At 61.4% G+C, this 16,208-nt stretch overlaps 12 protein-coding genes across 12 annotated transcripts; 5 read left to right on the top strand and 7 right to left on the bottom strand.

Annotated features, from left to right (window-relative positions):
- Nucleotides 1-78: 78 nt before the first annotated feature.
- On the top strand, nucleotides 79-849 carry OT_ostta09g04340 (Peptidyl-prolyl cis-trans isomerase,FKBP-type,N-terminal; the record flags this gene model as incomplete). The annotated part of the gene is made up of 1 exon (XM_003081371.1): nucleotides 79-849. The coding sequence occupies one exon, from the start codon at nucleotides 79-81 to the stop codon at nucleotides 847-849; it is 771 nt and encodes a 256-aa protein (XP_003081419.1).
- A 60-nt stretch (nucleotides 850-909) lies between these two features.
- On the bottom strand, nucleotides 910-2,130 carry OT_ostta09g04330 (unnamed product; the record flags this gene model as incomplete). The annotated part of the gene is made up of 1 exon (XM_003081370.1): nucleotides 910-2,130. One exon carries the CDS (start codon nucleotides 2,128-2,130, stop codon nucleotides 910-912), a length of 1,221 nt encoding a protein of 406 aa, XP_003081418.1.
- Nucleotides 2,131-2,353: 223 nt separating this feature from the next.
- OT_ostta09g04320 (unnamed product) lies at nucleotides 2,354-3,595 on the bottom strand (the record flags this gene model as incomplete). The annotated part of the gene is made up of 1 exon (XM_003081369.1): nucleotides 2,354-3,595. The coding sequence occupies one exon, from the start codon at nucleotides 3,593-3,595 to the stop codon at nucleotides 2,354-2,356; it is 1,242 nt and encodes a 413-aa protein (XP_003081417.1).
- A 95-nt stretch (nucleotides 3,596-3,690) lies between these two features.
- On the bottom strand, nucleotides 3,691-4,140 carry OT_ostta09g04315 (hypothetical protein; the record flags this gene model as incomplete). The annotated part of the gene is made up of 1 exon (XM_003081368.1): nucleotides 3,691-4,140. The coding sequence occupies one exon, from the start codon at nucleotides 4,138-4,140 to the stop codon at nucleotides 3,691-3,693; it is 450 nt and encodes a 149-aa protein (XP_003081416.1).
- A 159-nt stretch (nucleotides 4,141-4,299) lies between these two features.
- Nucleotides 4,300-4,770, bottom strand: OT_ostta09g04310 (unnamed product; the record flags this gene model as incomplete). The annotated part of the gene is made up of 2 exons (XM_022983454.1): nucleotides 4,300-4,458; nucleotides 4,576-4,770. The coding sequence occupies 2 exons, from the start codon at nucleotides 4,768-4,770 to the stop codon at nucleotides 4,300-4,302; spliced, it is 354 nt and encodes a 117-aa protein (XP_022839716.1).
- A 314-nt stretch (nucleotides 4,771-5,084) lies between these two features.
- On the bottom strand, nucleotides 5,085-6,113 carry OT_ostta09g04300 (unnamed product; the record flags this gene model as incomplete). The annotated part of the gene is made up of 1 exon (XM_003081366.2): nucleotides 5,085-6,113. One exon carries the CDS (start codon nucleotides 6,111-6,113, stop codon nucleotides 5,085-5,087), a length of 1,029 nt encoding a protein of 342 aa, XP_003081414.2.
- A 321-nt stretch (nucleotides 6,114-6,434) lies between these two features.
- OT_ostta09g04290 (unnamed product) lies at nucleotides 6,435-6,899 on the top strand (the record flags this gene model as incomplete). Its single annotated transcript, XM_022983453.1, has 1 exon — nucleotides 6,435-6,899. The coding sequence occupies one exon, from the start codon at nucleotides 6,435-6,437 to the stop codon at nucleotides 6,897-6,899; it is 465 nt and encodes a 154-aa protein (XP_022839715.1).
- A 78-nt stretch (nucleotides 6,900-6,977) lies between these two features.
- OT_ostta09g04280 (DNA-directed DNA polymerase X) lies at nucleotides 6,978-8,984 on the top strand (the record flags this gene model as incomplete). Its single annotated transcript, XM_003081365.2, has 1 exon — nucleotides 6,978-8,984. One exon carries the CDS (start codon nucleotides 6,978-6,980, stop codon nucleotides 8,982-8,984), a length of 2,007 nt encoding a protein of 668 aa, XP_003081413.2.
- A 341-nt stretch (nucleotides 8,985-9,325) lies between these two features.
- On the top strand, nucleotides 9,326-10,618 carry OT_ostta09g04270 (Tetratricopeptide repeat; the record flags this gene model as incomplete). The annotated part of the gene is made up of 1 exon (XM_003081364.1): nucleotides 9,326-10,618. One exon carries the CDS (start codon nucleotides 9,326-9,328, stop codon nucleotides 10,616-10,618), a length of 1,293 nt encoding a protein of 430 aa, XP_003081412.1.
- A 56-nt stretch (nucleotides 10,619-10,674) lies between these two features.
- On the bottom strand, nucleotides 10,675-12,459 carry OT_ostta09g04260 (Replication factor Mcm10; the record flags this gene model as incomplete). Its single annotated transcript, XM_003081363.1, has 1 exon — nucleotides 10,675-12,459. The coding sequence occupies one exon, from the start codon at nucleotides 12,457-12,459 to the stop codon at nucleotides 10,675-10,677; it is 1,785 nt and encodes a 594-aa protein (XP_003081411.1).
- Nucleotides 12,460-12,972: 513 nt separating this feature from the next.
- Nucleotides 12,973-15,099, top strand: OT_ostta09g04250 (Ribonuclease II/R; the record flags this gene model as incomplete). The annotated part of the gene is made up of 1 exon (XM_003081362.2): nucleotides 12,973-15,099. The coding sequence occupies one exon, from the start codon at nucleotides 12,973-12,975 to the stop codon at nucleotides 15,097-15,099; it is 2,127 nt and encodes a 708-aa protein (XP_003081410.2).
- A 171-nt stretch (nucleotides 15,100-15,270) lies between these two features.
- On the bottom strand, nucleotides 15,271-16,158 carry OT_ostta09g04240 (Blue (type 1) copper protein; the record flags this gene model as incomplete). Its single annotated transcript, XM_022983452.1, has 3 exons — nucleotides 15,271-15,519; nucleotides 15,708-15,809; nucleotides 16,048-16,158. 3 exons carry the CDS (start codon nucleotides 16,156-16,158, stop codon nucleotides 15,271-15,273), a joined length of 462 nt encoding a protein of 153 aa, XP_022839714.1.
- Nucleotides 16,159-16,208: the final 50 nt, after the last annotated feature.

Below are 16,208 nucleotides of genomic sequence, written 5' to 3'. Positions count from 1 at the left end.
CGACGCGTCCACCGCGCGCGCGTTCGACCGCGCGATCGAGCGTGGGAAAAATTCTACCAACGCGCGCGCGCGTTCGCCATGTCGCGCGCGTCCGCGTCGCTCGCGCGCGCCCGTGATTCGTTCGACGCGCGCGGGCATCGCGACGTCCGTCGTCGTCTTCGCGCGCGCGCGTCGCGCGAGAGCGACGACGCGGCGGCGCGGACGTCGGTGCGCGTGAACATCGAGAAACCGATGGGGATGACGCTCGAGCCGGGATCGATGGAGCGCGGGACGTTCGTCGCGGGCGTGGGCGCTGGGTCGAACGCGGACGCGGCGGGCGTGAAGGCGGGGGACGTGTTCGTGCGAGTGCACGGGAAGGACGCGCGAGGGATGGCGTTCGATGATTTATTGGATGCGATCGGGAGCGTCGAGGGGGCGGTGGAGGTGGAGCTCGCGCGATTCCCTGGTGGACGCGAACAGACGACTCCGCGCGACCGGGCGTGGTTGGAGGCGAACTCGACGCGCGAGGACGTCGTGACGCTCCCATCCGGTTTGCAGTACCGTGTGATCGAGAGTGGGACTGGACGAGCGGGAATTAAGATGGAGACCGCGTGCGAGTGTCACTACGCCGGGACGTTGATTGACGGCACCGAGTTCGATTCGAGTTATCGAAGAGGCAAACCTCTGACGTTTGCGCCGAGGCAAGTCATAAAGGCGTGGCAGGAGGCTATGCGACGGATGCGCGAGGGAGACAAGTGGGAGATATTTTGCCCGTCCGAGCTCGCGTACGGTGCTCGAGGTTCGGGGCGCTTCATCAAGCCGGGCGACGCGCTCGTGTTCACGATGTCGATCGAGCGCGTGCTCGGTTAAATATCGCTCGTTGCTTGCAGTACCGCTACGTAGTTTATTCATTCGTCACACCACCGCTACCTAAACCGCGAGGCCTACGTCGAGATCGTACCTAGCCTCAGAGTCGCGAAGAGGTTCAGACAAAAACTTCCCTGAGCGAACGGCCGAAGTGAAAGGTCCCCATGGAACGCGAGTGTCGTCTGCGTCCATGTCGATGCGGACTCTGAACCGTAACTCGATCGAACAGCGCGCCGAGTGAAACGGCTCTCGCCCTTTTGGATCAACATCCGTCAATACTTTTCTGAAAGGTTTGTCCTCCTGCCACTTCGCTGCACCGTGCCAACAATCGAACGAGTCGAACAGTAACGCTCCGTTGGTTACGAATTCGTGGTCGTCCTGCGCCAGGACTTCAGGGAATTCGAAGGATCTCTCGGCGTCCGTCATACCGTCCTCTCCTCTTACTCCTACTTCTACTACGTCCTCCTCGGTGGGTTTCTTCTTGTATGCTCCACGCGTCAAACGGTTGCCCCCGATGATCCACGTTTTGGGATCGAAGATGTTCAACTTGTCGCTAAAGTTATTTTCATCCTTCGCGGCATCAGGCGTCATCTCTAATTTTCTCTTCACGAATTTCCACTCTGTCTGCCCCGAGTCTTTGGGCAACATCACAACTAAAGGACTCTGCCACGGATTACCCGTCGGGTCCAGAGCGCTCGTGGTGAGATGCACGTTAATGAATCGATACTGATACCGACCGCGATCCGGCATCGACAAATCCGGCCAACCATCGCGCGGCCTTTGAGTCGTCGACGGGTTCGTCCATGAATCCGGATCTCGATGTAATCGCGTCGCGAAGTGTATCTTGGACGCGATGATGTGCTTCTCCGGTCGTCTTATCACCCAATCGATTGCCCTCGATTCGTTACCCTCGCCCAACCAGCCAGTTCCCGGGAGGACCTCCGCCGACGCGCCAAACTGCGGGAACTGTTCGCGGATCAAAGCCTCGGCTCGAGCGAAAATCTCCGGCCATCCAGATGCGTGTCCGCATCCCAAGCTCTCGTGTGACGTCCAACCGGATTGAATCGTCTCTCTCAGCGCTCGCAACGCCTCGCTCGTGTCCTCGTGCGGGAGCGCGATGAAATCTCTCGCTCGTCGCGCTTCAACCGCTCTCCTCGCCTCGTCTCCCACGTACACCGTCTTCTCTCGCTCGTCGTTCCAGTACGGAATCATCGCTCGTCGCTCACCAATCTCTGGGAGCTTCACCGCGCGCGCGCGCGCGCTGACGTCGTACTTATTCGACATCGCGCGCGGGATCGTGGACGATTGGTTGGAATCGTGCTGACTCGGCAGTCCTGCGCCACTCGCGCGCCGTCGTCGGCCTCGCGTCGACGTCGATCGTTCGCTCGGGCGTCGATCGAGGGACGGGACCGAGCGCGAGGCGGCGACGGGCATGGTGAAGCGACCCGAATCCGACGACGGACGAGTTGTGAAGGGGTGAAAGGTGAAAGATGAGATATTTTTTTAACTAACCGAGCAAAGCGGAGGGCACGCGGGGACGATCGGGCCAGATCGGTTCATCGGTTGACGCCGGTGAGCCACCGCCCCAAGGCCACCACGCGACGACGTATCGCGTCCCTGTCTGTGCCGGCGGCGGGGCTGGTGGAGGCGCAGGCGTGGGAATGGGGCCCGCGTCGACGATTCGGCATTCCTCGTACGCGTACGTCCCAAATCCTGGTCGGCATTTGTACTGCGTCGCGGAAAACATGACGTCCGCCGCGGATTTCGTCGCTTGCACCACGTCGCTCAGCTCACAGAAACATAATGCGGTGTTCATGAGTGCGATTTGCTCGCAGCAGCGCCTCGCTCGATTGCTCGTTGCGTCGAGAAACGGCAAACGAGCGCAACCGTCATCGAGAATGTTTGCGTACGCCGAAACTCGACACAGTTCTTGCGACAGCTGTCTCGTGAGTTCTTCCCGATCAACCACGCCGAACGTTCTTCCTACGAATGGCGGTAACGGAGCTCGAATGATCGGTGGCGTCACCACCGATGGCGGCGGTGGGGGAGGAGGCGGAGGCGGAGACTTGGCGACGAATGGCAAGCATTGCCAACCGCCGACAATCGTCGTTCCGCACACTGATTCCGACGCGGAGAACATTGCTAAAAAGTTGCTAGGAAATTCTCTCAGGAGTTCCTGCACCATTTTACCTTCGGAACAAAAGCACTTTTCTGCGTTCAACGACGTGAGGGCCTCGCAGCACGACGCTCTCACTCGCGTCGCGAGAGGGGAATTTGTGTTGTCGCCGATCGAAGCGCATCCCCCTTGGATTAATCGCACGAGACCATCGACCGAGCAAGTGGCTCGGATCGGCGCCGGTACGATTGACGGAGAGATTATCGCCGACGGTGCCGGTGGAGACGCCGCCGAGGGTGGCGAAAGAGTGAACGGCGGCAGCGCGGCACAATTATTGCCAAATTTCAACTTCAGATCGCACGCTTGCTCCGCCTGTAGGACCAATGGTAATACTTCGCGCCGAATTCCGAGTTCTACTTGGCCCAGATTGACGTTACAGAAGCAGTCGTTTTCATCCAGCGCTCTCAAGCTCGCACAACAAGTGTCTTGGTTGAAGTTTTCCGAGGCTGTACACACTTCCACGAGCGAGCGCAGTCTTTCGCCGGCGCACTCTGACACGAACGTATCGTCCGCTTGCGCGCTCACTCCACGTACCGCGAGTCCTGTGACGACGCCAACGATGATCACGCGCATCACGCTCTGTCGTTCTCTGACGTGAAATTTCTCTGACGTGAACGACACCTCGCCGTCGCCGAGTAAACCTCGGAAACACGAGGCGACGTCGCCTATTACAACGCGCTCACCCGAGACTCCATTTGTTCCAACCTCTCCCTGAGCTTGATCATACTCTTCGCCATCTCTCGTGCCTTGATCTCGTACTCCGGAAGTCGATCTAAAGTCTCCACCGCACCGTCGATGGCGTCCACCCACCTCGCGCTTTGCTCAGCCTCGGCGATCTTCTCCATCGTCGCGTCTTGGCTCGCTCGCAGCTCTTTTAACAGTTCGCACACCGAACGCTTCTTCTCCAGCACGTCCCTGTCGTACACCGCCGCCGCAGCGTCCGCCCAATTCGGGTCCAGTCGCATCCGTTGCACCTCGGGATCGTCGTCGTCTAAACACGTCGACAAATCCAATCGGTCGTAATCCTTTGTTGGCTTCTTCCCAGTCGCGTCGCTTTTCTGCTCGGACGACGACGCCGCGGCGTCGCTTGGGCGCTGCGAGCGATCGCTCGCACTCATGGGAGACGCACGTCGCGCGCGCTTCGCGTGCGCGCTCGGACGACGGGGCGTCGACGTGTGCGGACGCGACGTCGCCGCGACGGCGGTTCCGCGGACGCGGCGGGCGACGCGATTGAATGGATTCGATGATTATACACGATTACGCGGCGTCGTACGCGTCTACACGTCGGGATAATACCCGCTCTGCCCCCCCTTATGGCCACCGCCCGCGCTCGGTCCCGGCTCGGCGTACCCTTGCGTGACGACCACCGTCGGCGCCGGGTGTCCGCGCGCGACTGGGCCGGGCGCGATCGGAACGAAGCGCGTGCGCGTATCGCACTGCGTCGTCGTCCGCGCATCTGTCGTCAGTCACCGCTCGCATCGCACATTTCAATCCCTCGCGCGTCGCCCGTTCGAGCGCGATCGCGTCGCGCGTCGTCGAGTCGTCGCGCGTACCGGACACGCGAACACGAGCGGGCACAGGAGCGGTCCCAACAAGATGCATCCCAGAACGATGGAGATGGGTCCGACGTAATTCTCCGTCACGTACGCCCCGTCGACGTACCCTCCCGCGTGCGCGCCGTCGACGTACATGACCTGCGCACCCGGGGCGGCGACGTGCGCGCCGTGCGCGTACACGGGCTGAGACATGTGTGCGCACGCGTGGAGACTTTACGTCGCTCGAGCGAGATGATTGCCGCGCGCGCGCGTCGCGGAGACCACGGTGGGCGTCGTGCGACGAGAGATGACGGCACCGCGCGTCGTTCGCGTCGCCGCGTCGATCGGTGGCGGGCGCCGAGAGCGGTGCGAGTGAGACTCGTTTTCAATCGACGCGTTTTTTTCTGTTCTTCTAGCCAGGGACGCGGGAGACGGACGGAGCCGAGACGGAGCCGGAGCCGAAGACGCGCGCGTTCGTCAGCGAATGATGTACATCGAGTTACAAATACGAAATCTTATTCTGCACACTAAAGCGCGAGCGCGGCGGCGAACTCCACCGCGCGTGGACCGGCGACGGAGAGCACGAGAGGGAGCTGAAGCGCGAACCATCCGAGCGCCGCGGCGACGAAAGTCTCGAAACCGCGATGGAAAAATCTCGCGGTGACGAAGACCTCGACCGAGGTGAAGACCATGCACGCCAGACCAAAAAGAGCGACGCACATGATGGCCGTACGGCGAAGCGGTTTCTCTCGACGCTCGACGAGTAGAAGAAAGTCCACCGCGCAGCAGAGGACCTCGCCGTGAATCGCGGTGAAGACTGACGCGCCGAGAAAAACGTGATCACTCATGAACGCCGAGGGCCACAGGGCGTTAAAGGTGCGATATCCCGCCAGTCTCAGGAGCGCGACGAATACGTACGCCCGTATATCGCTCCCTATGCGCGCGCACGTGCCCAGCGGCACCCGACCTCGACGCTCGCGGTCGTATCCTTCTATGCAGCTCGCGGAGAACCAACGAGCAAAAGTCAGCATCAGCGGTACCGCCGGTCCGAACGGTGAAACAAATATATCGTCGATCCATTTCGTCTTCTCCACCCACTGCTCGCGCGTCTTGGAGTTCGCACCCGGCATGAGAGTCCCGAGAGCGAGCGCGCCGAACCACAAAGCGTACGGCCCGTACGTCAACCGCCTCTCACCGGGTGAGTGTTTCACGCCTCCTGCATTTCCATCCTCGAAGCGCTCGCGCACGGACACCCTCGGCGACGATCTCGGCGAGATCTTTGGCGAACTGTGCGACGAGATCGACGTCGCGCTCAACGTTCGCTCCAGCGCCGTCGCCGTCGCCGAGCCCGAACCGTCTCGCCGCGACGCGCCCGCGTCACCCCCCCGCACGTCCGAGCGCGAACCCACGTGTTTTCGCCGCATCGTCGCCGTCGCCGTCGCCGTCGTCGTCGCCGTCGCCGTCGCCGTCGTCGCCGTCGTCCCGCGATCCGTCTCGTCCTCGACGCGCCCGCTCGGCGTCGTCGTCGTCGCCGCCTCTCGTCCGCGCCCCCCCATCGTAGCCTCGCCCGCGTCCACGCCGCGCGCCCCCATCACCACCGCGGCCGCCATCCGTCGCCGTCGTTCGCGTCCGTCGTCGTCCCGCGCGCGCGTCGATCGTCCCGTCCACGCGATCGCGCGTCGATCACCGATCGCGCGTCGTCGCCGAGTCACGCGCGCGCGCGCGCGCGATCTCCCGACCGCCCCCGTCCGTCGCGCGCGCCCGTGGTCGCGCGCGCGTCGATCGCGCGCGCGTCGCGCGGTCGTGTGTGGCGACAGATGGATCGTCGATCGACGATCGACGCCCCATTCCATCGCGCGCGACGTCGTCGTCGGTCGATGGGCGCGATCGCGCAGCCGCCGACGCGTGGGGCGTACGCGCTCGGCTCGAGCGGTGGCGCCCGCGCGAGCGCGTCGGCGGCGGCGACGACGTCGTGCGCGCGGGCGTTGGTGGAATCGTTGGAGCGCGACGTCGGGGATCGATCGAGACGGTGGGTCGGTGGCGCGGAGGGAGGGACGGCGGCGCCGGAGGTGCGCGTCCGATCGCACGCGTACGCGCGGCGACGGCTCGGGGGGGCGGAGGGGGCGCGAGGGGTGATCGAGACGCCGGGTCTCGATCGACGCGCGAGACGCGAGAGCGACGAGGAAGACGAAGAGGAAGACGACGAGCAAAGGGAAGAGAGCCAGGGCGCGTACGTGAGCCGAGGTTCAGAAGAAAGATTCGACGCGGTCGAGGGTGAGGGGTCGGAGGAGGTGGACGAGGGAGGGTACGCGACGCCCATACGCGAGGAGGCGAGCGAGTAAACGGTTGTTTCGGCGAGCGCGAAGGACGCGATGTCATCGCAGGAAGACGCCGCCGCGGAAAGAGCGGAAAGAACCGTGATGGACGCGTTACACGCCGATGAGGACACTCTGGCGAGGCGTCGCGCGCGACGACGGCGTAGATCCAGTGAAGCGGACGAGGCGACGGCGACGCTTGATTTGGGCGCGCCGATGACGCTTCGCGCGCGCGACTTGGACAGGTTCGAGCGCACATCCTCGGGTGCGACGACATCGAACGAGTGTCACGCGAAATCACGACGGATAGCTCCTTCGACGAGCGGTCGATCGCCGAGTGAGATGAACACGTTAGACTTGGAGAGAAACGCGGCGACGTTTGCGAACGCTTTCGGCGTCGACGCCGCCGCGGTGGTTTCTCCTGGAAACGCCGGTGTTGATCCTTACCGCGCCATCGTGAGATGCGCTGAAAAGTTTTGCATCGATCGCGACGGCGCTGAGCACTCGATCGAGGATGTCGAGCGCGCGGGCGAGGAAGAGGACGAGGCCGCCGACGACTCGCGCGCCGTGGCGCTCACATCGGCGTCTTTGATGGAAGGAGTCCGGGCTTTTTTCGTCAACTTCACTAAAAAGCGCGCTGAAGCGTTGGGAAACGCACTCATTCGCATGGGCGGATCCGTCTGTGAACGCGCGGACGATTCGGTGACGCACGTCGTGGCGTGTGAGGAAAGCTCTGCTTTGACAAAAGCGTTAGAATCTATCGACCGCGAAGACGTCGTGAAAATCACGCCGGAGTGGATCACCGAGAGCTATAAGCAACGTCGACCACTACCCGTCTCGGCGACGAATTTCGAACCGCGCACGCGCGTCGCCGTGATCGCCGACCGGCCGCATTCGCAAGAGGCGGCAACATCGAGTGGAGACAGCAAGGCTCTCGCGGTTCGCGTGCGAAAAGAACGGGAAAACGCGTTAGCCATACGGCGCTCGAGTGGGTTCGGAACTATCTGGACGAGCGATTTGGCTGACAACGAAAAGCTGGAGAAGAGTCGGTCGAAATTCTCGTGTCAACCGGGAGAACACAATGAAAAAGCAATGCCGATAGAATGCAACACGAAAGTTGCCGACCTACTCAAGGGAATGGCGGACATCTACGAAGATGCGCTGCGCGATCAATATCGAGCAAAGCAGTACGCTGCTGCAGCGAGCGCGTTGAGATCGCTTAACTTCGAGATAACCTCCATCAATGATTGCGACGTCGTTCCAATGCTCAAGAAGAAGGATGGGAAGATTAGAAAATATGTCGGAGAGATTTTAAACACGGGCAAATTGAAGGCGCTGGAAGAATTGCGCGCGAGACCGGATGTTAAGGCATGTCTAGAGCTCTGTGGGATTCACGGTGTTGGCCCAGTTACCGCGCGAAGCCTTTTCGCCAAGGGCTATGCAACTGTCGCAGATTTGCGCGCGCGCGCTCCAGAAAATTTGTTGACCCCGGCGCAAAAGATTGGTTTGAAGTATTACGAAGAGTTCAAGGAGCGAATCCCACGGGAAGAGGTTGGATTCATCGCCACCGCCGTCCGTGAAGCCGCAAATACGTTCCAGAAGGACGAAGTTCACTGTTACTGCGTGGGATCTTTCCGAAGAGGAAAGGAGACATCCGGTGACATTGACGTTTTGGTCGAGTGCAGAGATTACTCTCTTGCGAACGAACTCTTGATGCACATCCTGAGTGATTTAAGGCCGGGAGGCACGAGTCCACGAAGTGGTATCCTCACCGACGATCTGCTTGTCGGTGATCACACCTACATGGGCGTCGCCGCTCTGCTCAAACCTCTCAAGGATGATGACGATAAACCGCCGATACATAGGAGAGTCGACATCAAGGTGTACGATTCCGAGTCTCTTCCCACAGCGCTGCTGTATTTCACTGGAAGCGATAAGTTCAATCGATCGATGCGGCTCTGGGCGAAGAAAAAGGGATTCAACTTGCAGGACAAGGGGCTCTTTGCGGACCGCTCGCAGGCGCAGGCATCACGCGTACGAGCAAAGGGCGAAGAGGATGTTTTCGACGCTCTCGGTCTAGATTACGTTCCGCCGGAGAAGCGAAACGTGTAATTTGACGTGAATTTTCATAACCTGCACACCGTTCGAACGCACCGCGCGTCCTCTGGTCTCGTTGCATTTCATCTTTGCCGACGCGCGTGCGTTTCGCCTCAGAACTCAACCCCTCTGGTGGGATGACCAGGCGGTCCGCCCTTGACGCGGCGCGCCGCGCGAGCGCGCTGAGCGCGACGACGTCGCGTACGACACCGCTCGCCCTCGTCTCGACCTCCTCGTCATCGTGGTCCTCGTCGTCGTCCAAAGAAGTGGCGACGTCGACGTCGTCTCTTCGCACTCGAACGCGCGGTCGAACGATGTTTACCGCCGCGGACGCCCCCGGAGCGATCGCGGACGCGATGTCGACCCTGCATCACGCCTCGGGACTCCCTTGGTGCGCGACGCTGGCGGTGAGCGCACTGTGTGCGCGTCTGGTCACGGCGCCGGTGGCGGCGAGGACGACCAAGGCGAGCGCCACGGTGAGCGCCGCGAGCGCCCTGGCCAAGGCGACTAAACAAGGAGACGCCGAGCGCGTGTCTATAAAGGACGTTTTAGAGGCGATGAAGGAGCTTCGCGAGCGATCGGGAGTGGGTGCGCATCCCGCGTGGCTCGTCGCTGGACCGTTGGCGCAGATTCCGTTGTTCGCGTGCGCAATGATGGCAGTGCGGCGACTCGCGTCGGAAGGCGGTTCCAACGGGTTAATAAGTGGCGGAGTTTTCTGGTTTAGCGATTTAACGCTCCCAGCGATGGACATCGCGACGATGTCGGCACCGATGGGACCGTACGGAGCGGTTCTGCCGATAGTCACAGCTGGTGCGCTGTTTGCGAATGTGAATGCGAATTTTGCGGCCGCGGCGCAGCAGTCGCGCGGGATGACGATCGTGAAGCTCTGTTTAGAGTGGATGACGCTACCCATGCTACTAATCGGCTTGCAGCTTCCGCAGGCCGTCCACTGTTACTGGATCACATCGAGCGCGTATGCGTATGCGCAAAACCGTGCCTTGTCCACGGCGTACGCGCGCGAGGCTCTCGGTTTGAACGAGTTAGCGAAGACGACGCGCGAGATCGTGCGGGAGAAGGGATTACATTCGGATGAGCGGTTAGAGATTCCGCCGGTGGTTTTGGAGCTCATAAAGGCAGCCGCAAAGGCTCGCGCAGAGAATAACAACCCGCTCGCCATCAATCTGCTCCTCCGCGCCTCTCGAGGAGGATCGGACGACGCGAACGCGCATGGGCGATCGACGGAGCCGGTGCGTGGTGATGAATTAGGTAAAGCGCATCCGACTGTCCTGTTTGCGCTAGGTCAAACGTACGCTGTGCTGAAAGACTGGAAGAAGTCAGCAATAACGTACGAGTACTCCGCGCGGAACGAACCGGACGCTCTGCGCCGCGCGAGAGCGCTTCTCGGCGCTGGAGTGGCTCGAGCGCGCCTTGGTGACCTCGGCATGGCAAGCGAGGCGCTTGGAGAAGCAAACCGATTGAATCCTTCGGATGCGAGCGTCAAAATCGCGCTCGCGAGCGCGCTCAAGTTGAATGGTGATCCAGAGGGAGCCTTGCAGATTTTACGTGAAGCCGCGACGATACAGCCAGACATTGACGAGCGGTACGTCAAGCCGCTCGAGCGTGAACTAGCGAGTAGAACAACCGCATAGCGTGATTATTCATTCATTCATTCATTCATTCATTCATCTACAAGTGGTGTTTCTGGCTAGGACGCACCGTGGATTGTGTCAAGTCGAAAGCCGTGCTCAACGCCTCGCGGCGCGAGCGCTTCTCTACTCGCCAGTTCCCCAGCCGTCATCTCATCTTTCCTAGGCTTCGCCGCGGCGGTAACGTCCGCTGCCGTCACTCTCTCAAACACGATGCTCGAACACCCGTTTCTCTCGCACGCTTTCGGCATGAGCGCATCGAACGTCGTGTTCGTTTGATTGCACCCTTTGCACTTGAAGTAACGCATGATGGATTCAATTTGCGTTACGCACGACCGGTGACCCGCACACGTTGAAGAATCGAAAAATCGCGTCTTCTTCTGACATTGTGAGCAATGATACACCTTGACATTTGTCTCACGCTTTAGCGCGAGTTGTGCCGCGAGCTGATCACGCTCCTGAAGTGCGTCCATGCGCGTCATCATCGTATCGACGTCTTCTTCTCGAGCATCGTCGTCATACCTCGACTTCAAAACCGGTGCTTTGTTCTCGTTTCCGAAGGATTTGGAGTTGCGATTCGACATGTCGCCCATCACCACTCTATCCGAGCCCGGCTTCTCCCCACGCGCCTCTGCGAGTTGACGTCTCAGCTCGGCGTTCTCGCGTTCGAGCTCCATCCGCCGAGTGGTTTCCGCCTTGAGCTTCTTCTCCAACTGAGCCATCGTGTTCGTTTGCAGGCCGTGCGTCTTGAGCGCATCGGGCAAAGGCTTGGGGTCGGCTCGAATCGTTCCTGGCGTCGGCTTTTTCGCCGACGTATCGTTCGGATCTGGTTTCGCCAGAGTCAATCCCGTCGCCTTGAGACGTTCCGCCGCGGCGCGCTGCTTGGCGAGGTCAGCATCCTTGCGGGCCTGCGCGATGGAAGACGCGTGCTGCTTGGCCAGAATCTTCAACGTCGCCTCGTCGTCTTCAAACTCCAAATCTTCGTCGTCGAGAGAGACCGTTTTTGCTCGCTTATCTCCGAGGGACGGCCCGGTCGCGCCCGATCGCTTGGACGTAAACGGCTGGCGAGGAAGCGCGCCGCCCGTTCGCGTCAAAATATCCCGTGCTCGCGCGCTCGGTGGCGGCGCACCGAACATCGCACCCTGTCCCGGCTGCGTCATGTGACTCTGACCCGTCGCGGCCGCCTTGTTCATCGCCGCTCCGTGTTTCTGCAAACTGGCTTTGAAATCGTCGTTCGCGTTTCTCTTTCCAGTCATCGCTCGTTGCGCGCTCGCCACCTCGCGAATCGCCTTTGGGACGTGAAACTCACAGAACGCGCACACCGACGCGTTCACAGCCTTCGTGCACGGTTGCCCGTCCCGTCGCTTTGCCTTGCACAGCGCAAAATCTGTCGCCGCGCCTATTTTCATCAACTGTCCCGCCTCGCGCGTCGACACGTGCCCGCGTTTGTACCACGCGGCGTCGAACACGGCCCATATCATCCCCACCACCCCCCCACTCCCTCTCCCATCATCCCGCTCCGGATGATGCGCGTCGAACGCGTCGCCGAACACGTTCACCGTGACCTCTCCTCCGCCGCTCCCGAGGTCGCTCACCCGCCACGTCCCGTACGCCCGTCCGTCGTTCCCGATCCGTCGCGTCGCCTCGCACACCACGCCAACGAATCCATGTTTCCCACTCACGAACGACGCCGACGACGCCGTCGCCACCTCACGCGCGGTCATCGCCCGTCGTTCGCTGAATCGCTGCCGAACCACCGCACCGCTCACCGTGCGATTTGAAATTCGCAACCCACTGACGCTCTCCGTCGCCCCCTCGGTCGTCGCCCCCCCCCGCGCGAGCATCGCAGCGCTTTCACGATCGCGTCCACGCGTCCTCGCGTCGCGCGCGATCGTCCGTCGTCCCGTCGCGCGCGTCCGCGTGCCGATGCGCGCCGTCGGGTCGCGCGCCACGTTTCGTCTCACCGCGTCACACCGTGGACACTTTCCGTCTCACCGCGTCACACCGTGGACACTTTCCGTCTCACCGCGTCACACCGTGGACACTTCTGGCCCCGGCCCCCGGGCGACGCGCGCGCGCCCGCTCGAGCCGTCGCGACGCCGCCACCGCGACGCGCGCGCGCGTACGGCCGCGAACGCGTCGTCGGTCGTTCTCTCGACGCGCGCGCGAGGCCGATGCCGCGCGGTGGACGCGTCGCGGTGCGCGAGATGGGTCGAGCGCTCGCGCGCGCGCGCGATGGACATCGCGCGAACGTCGGAAGACGGTCGTGGTTCGTACGATCGTCGTCGATCACGCGATTGGAGGGAAGGGACGGGCGGGTGGATGCGGTGCGGACGCGGGCGAGGACGGAGGGAGGGATGGATGGGGGGTGGACGCTCGACGCGGGGGCGTCGGTGGCGTACGCGAGAAAGGGCGCGCTGCGTGCGGGCGTCGTGGAACGACGAGACGGGAAGGCGGCGCTCGTGGTGCGAGAGTTCCCGAGCTTGGAGAGCGTTAAGGTGAGCGAGAAGAGCGTGGAGATGCGGTTCGCCGCGAGCGCGGATGCGGAGACGGCGGAGGCGTTCGCGAGCGAGGTGGCGGCGAACGCGCAGCGAGCGGACGCGCTTCTATCGGCGGCTTGGGAGCTCATCAATGAGTTTGGATTGGAAGATGGAGAGGTGTGCGATGCGTCATACGTGAGTGAGCTCATGTTCGAGGGCGAAGAGCGCGCGGCGGGGGCGAACGCGTTCGCGGCGTACCGACTATTACAGTCGCAGGCGGGCGGAACGTACTTCAAGGCAAAGGGCAAGGGGACGTACGAGGCGCGACCGAGTGACCAAATAGAGGCGTTGAAGAAAAAAATAGAGGCCGAGACGCGGGCCGCGGCGGTCGAGGATGAGTTTTTAGACGAGATCAGGGCGGCAATCGCCGCGCCTCGTGGAGACAAGCCGCGCGGCCAGACGCTTTGGAGGGCGAGCGCGGAAGATAACGATGCTCGCGTCCGCAGACTGGAGGCTCTGCAGGCGTACGCTTTGGGTGATAAGTTTCATTCCGCGGTTGAAAAAGCGATGGCGGACGATTTGCTGGGAAAGCTCGGGTTCCCGCGCTCGTCAGAGAGCGCGCTCAAGTTGCTGATTTCTACAGGCACTTGGAGCACTCACGAGAACGTATCGGTGAGAAAGTACGGCGTGCCGATCGATTTCCCGCAAGAAGCTCTCGACGAGTGCGCTAGTATTTTGGCTAATCCACCCGCGGACGTCGATGCGTCTTCGCGAGTCGACTTGACGCACCTCAGCGCGTACGCGATTGACGACGCTGGAACCGTTGAGGTGGATGACGCGGTGAGCGCAGAGTCTCTCGACGAGGGACGGATTCGAGTGTGGGTGCACGTGGCCGATCCCTCCAGATGGGTCACCATGAACTCAACGCTCGATATCACCGCGCGGGGAAGGGCAACGACGCTATACTATCCCACCGAGTTGGTGCCGATGTTCCCACTGGACATCTCGGCGGGACCGATGTCGCTCGGCGCTAACGCCGAGGCGAGCGAGGCGATGACGATTCGCGCTGATGTAGATGCTGATGGAAATATCGAGGACTTTGACATCACTCCAAGTCTGGTGAAGATCGATAGAAGATGGACGTACGATGAGGTTGACGCCGAGCTCGATAGCGTGACGTGTGACGCGTCGCTTCGTCTACTGTACAAGGTCGCGAGCGCGCGGGACGAGAGAAGAGCCGATGATGGTTCTGTCACGATTATCCTTCCAGAAACGTCCATCAAAGTTCAAGGAGCGACGGCGCGAGGCGGCGAAGATGACGCCACGGTCGAGATGGTCAAACTGGAGTCAAACACAGCATCTCGAACTCTCGTCTCAGAGCTCATGATCCTTGCAGGCGACGTCGTGGCTCGGTTCGGGATCAAGGAAAATCTACCACTCCCTTTCCGCGGCCAGGGTGAGCCGCGACTGATGTCGGACGACGAATGGGACGAGATACCGGAAGGTATTTGCCAAGACATGGCGATGCGCTCGTGCATGAACGCCTCGACGGGTGGCGCAACGCCGAGACCGCACTCGGGTTTGGGTCTCGACGCGTACGTGCAGTTCACGTCTCCCATTCGCCGGTACGCCGACCTTTTAGCGCATTATCAGATTAAGGCGTATCTGCGAGGGGAGCAACCGCCCTTCGATACGGAATCGATGGAGCGTGTGATCGAGGATATCGGAAACTCTGTGGGCGGCGCCATACGCTCTCAGCGCGAGACTTCAAAGTATTGGGCATCCGTGTACTTCGCTTCACAACCCGCGTCGGCGCGATGGACGGCCAAGGTGGTCAAGTTTCTCCGTGGCGATGATTTGGTTATCGTCATTTTCGATGACCTCGGGTTCGAGTCTGTCGTGAAGCTCGACAGACCGGCACTTTTGGGAGAGTCGGTGACGCTCAGGGTTGTCGGCGCCGAGCCGCACGCCGGTTCTATCACGTTCGCTCGTGTCCATGAGTAAGATGCGAGAATACTAGGATGATTATTCGCGGCTAGAATGTTAGGGACGTAGCAAATCTCAAAGGTGGATCCAATGATAATTTATTAAAAAAGTTTTGTGCCGACGCTTGCTCACTCGCTCGCGCCACTAGCAAACAAAAATCGACACCTCACAGTCATGGCGACGAAACGCTTAGTTGACGGTGATCTTACCGGCCATGCCCGCACCTTGGTGCGGTTCGCAGTAGTAGCCGTAGGTGCCCTTCTCGTTGAAGGTGGTCTTGCGCTTCTCACCCGGGGCGTTCAAGTAGTCCTCGTGGGAGAGCTTGTCGGCGTTGACGCCGGACGGGACGTCGTCTTCGTCGAAGACGACGTTGTGCGGGAACGCCTTGTTGTTCACGAATTCAACGGTGTCACCAGCGGAGATGGTGAGGGAAGACGGCTGCGAGTTCGGAACGAGTTTATATACGTCAGTCCTCTGCCTCTCTTTCCGTCGCAATATCCACGTCATCTCTTCTCGCGCGTGGATAGATGTCGACGGGTCGTAACTCAAGAACGAGTCCCTTCAGGGCAACCGTATCTCGCGCGGTGCACTCCGTCGCCAACGCGCGCGTCGAGGTCGAGACGTACGAAGAAGCCGAGTTCGCCGTTGTCACCGCCGAGCTTGACGACGTGATCGGTCGCGAACGCCGGGGAGGCGAGCGCGAACGTGGTCGCCGCGACGACGGCGGCCTGCGAAGGGAAACGAGCGCGTGAGGTCAGCGCGGGTTCGTCTCAATTGCGCTCTTCGAATCGCTCGCGCGCGGTCGGGGCGCCGCTCGTCCACGCGACGGCGACGGGCGATGTCGTGGAATAAAATTCATCGCACGCGTTGCGCGCTCGATCCCGTCGTGATCGTCATCAGAAGCGTCGACGTCGAGGTCGATGATGCCCTGATCGCGGGCGATCGCTACCCTCGTCGAGGACGCACCTTCTTGACGTTGTCGAAGGACGCGACCGCCTTGGTTTGGACGGACTTCTTGGAGACGACCGTCTTGGAGACAACCTTGACGCCGGTGAAGGAGGTGGTGAAGGCAGACATTTTCGTGCGCGTGTCGAGTGCGAAAAGCAATGACGACGCGCGCGCGCGGC

The sequence above is a fragment of the Ostreococcus tauri genome (genome assembly GCF_000214015.3).
Source record: "Ostreococcus tauri WGS project CAID00000000 data, contig chromosome 09, whole genome shotgun sequence".
NCBI classification, from domain to species: domain Eukaryota; kingdom Viridiplantae; phylum Chlorophyta; class Mamiellophyceae; order Mamiellales; family Bathycoccaceae; genus Ostreococcus; species Ostreococcus tauri.
The sequence above is the reverse complement of the archived record's forward strand: the minus strand, read 5'-3'. Positions and strand labels throughout refer to the sequence as shown.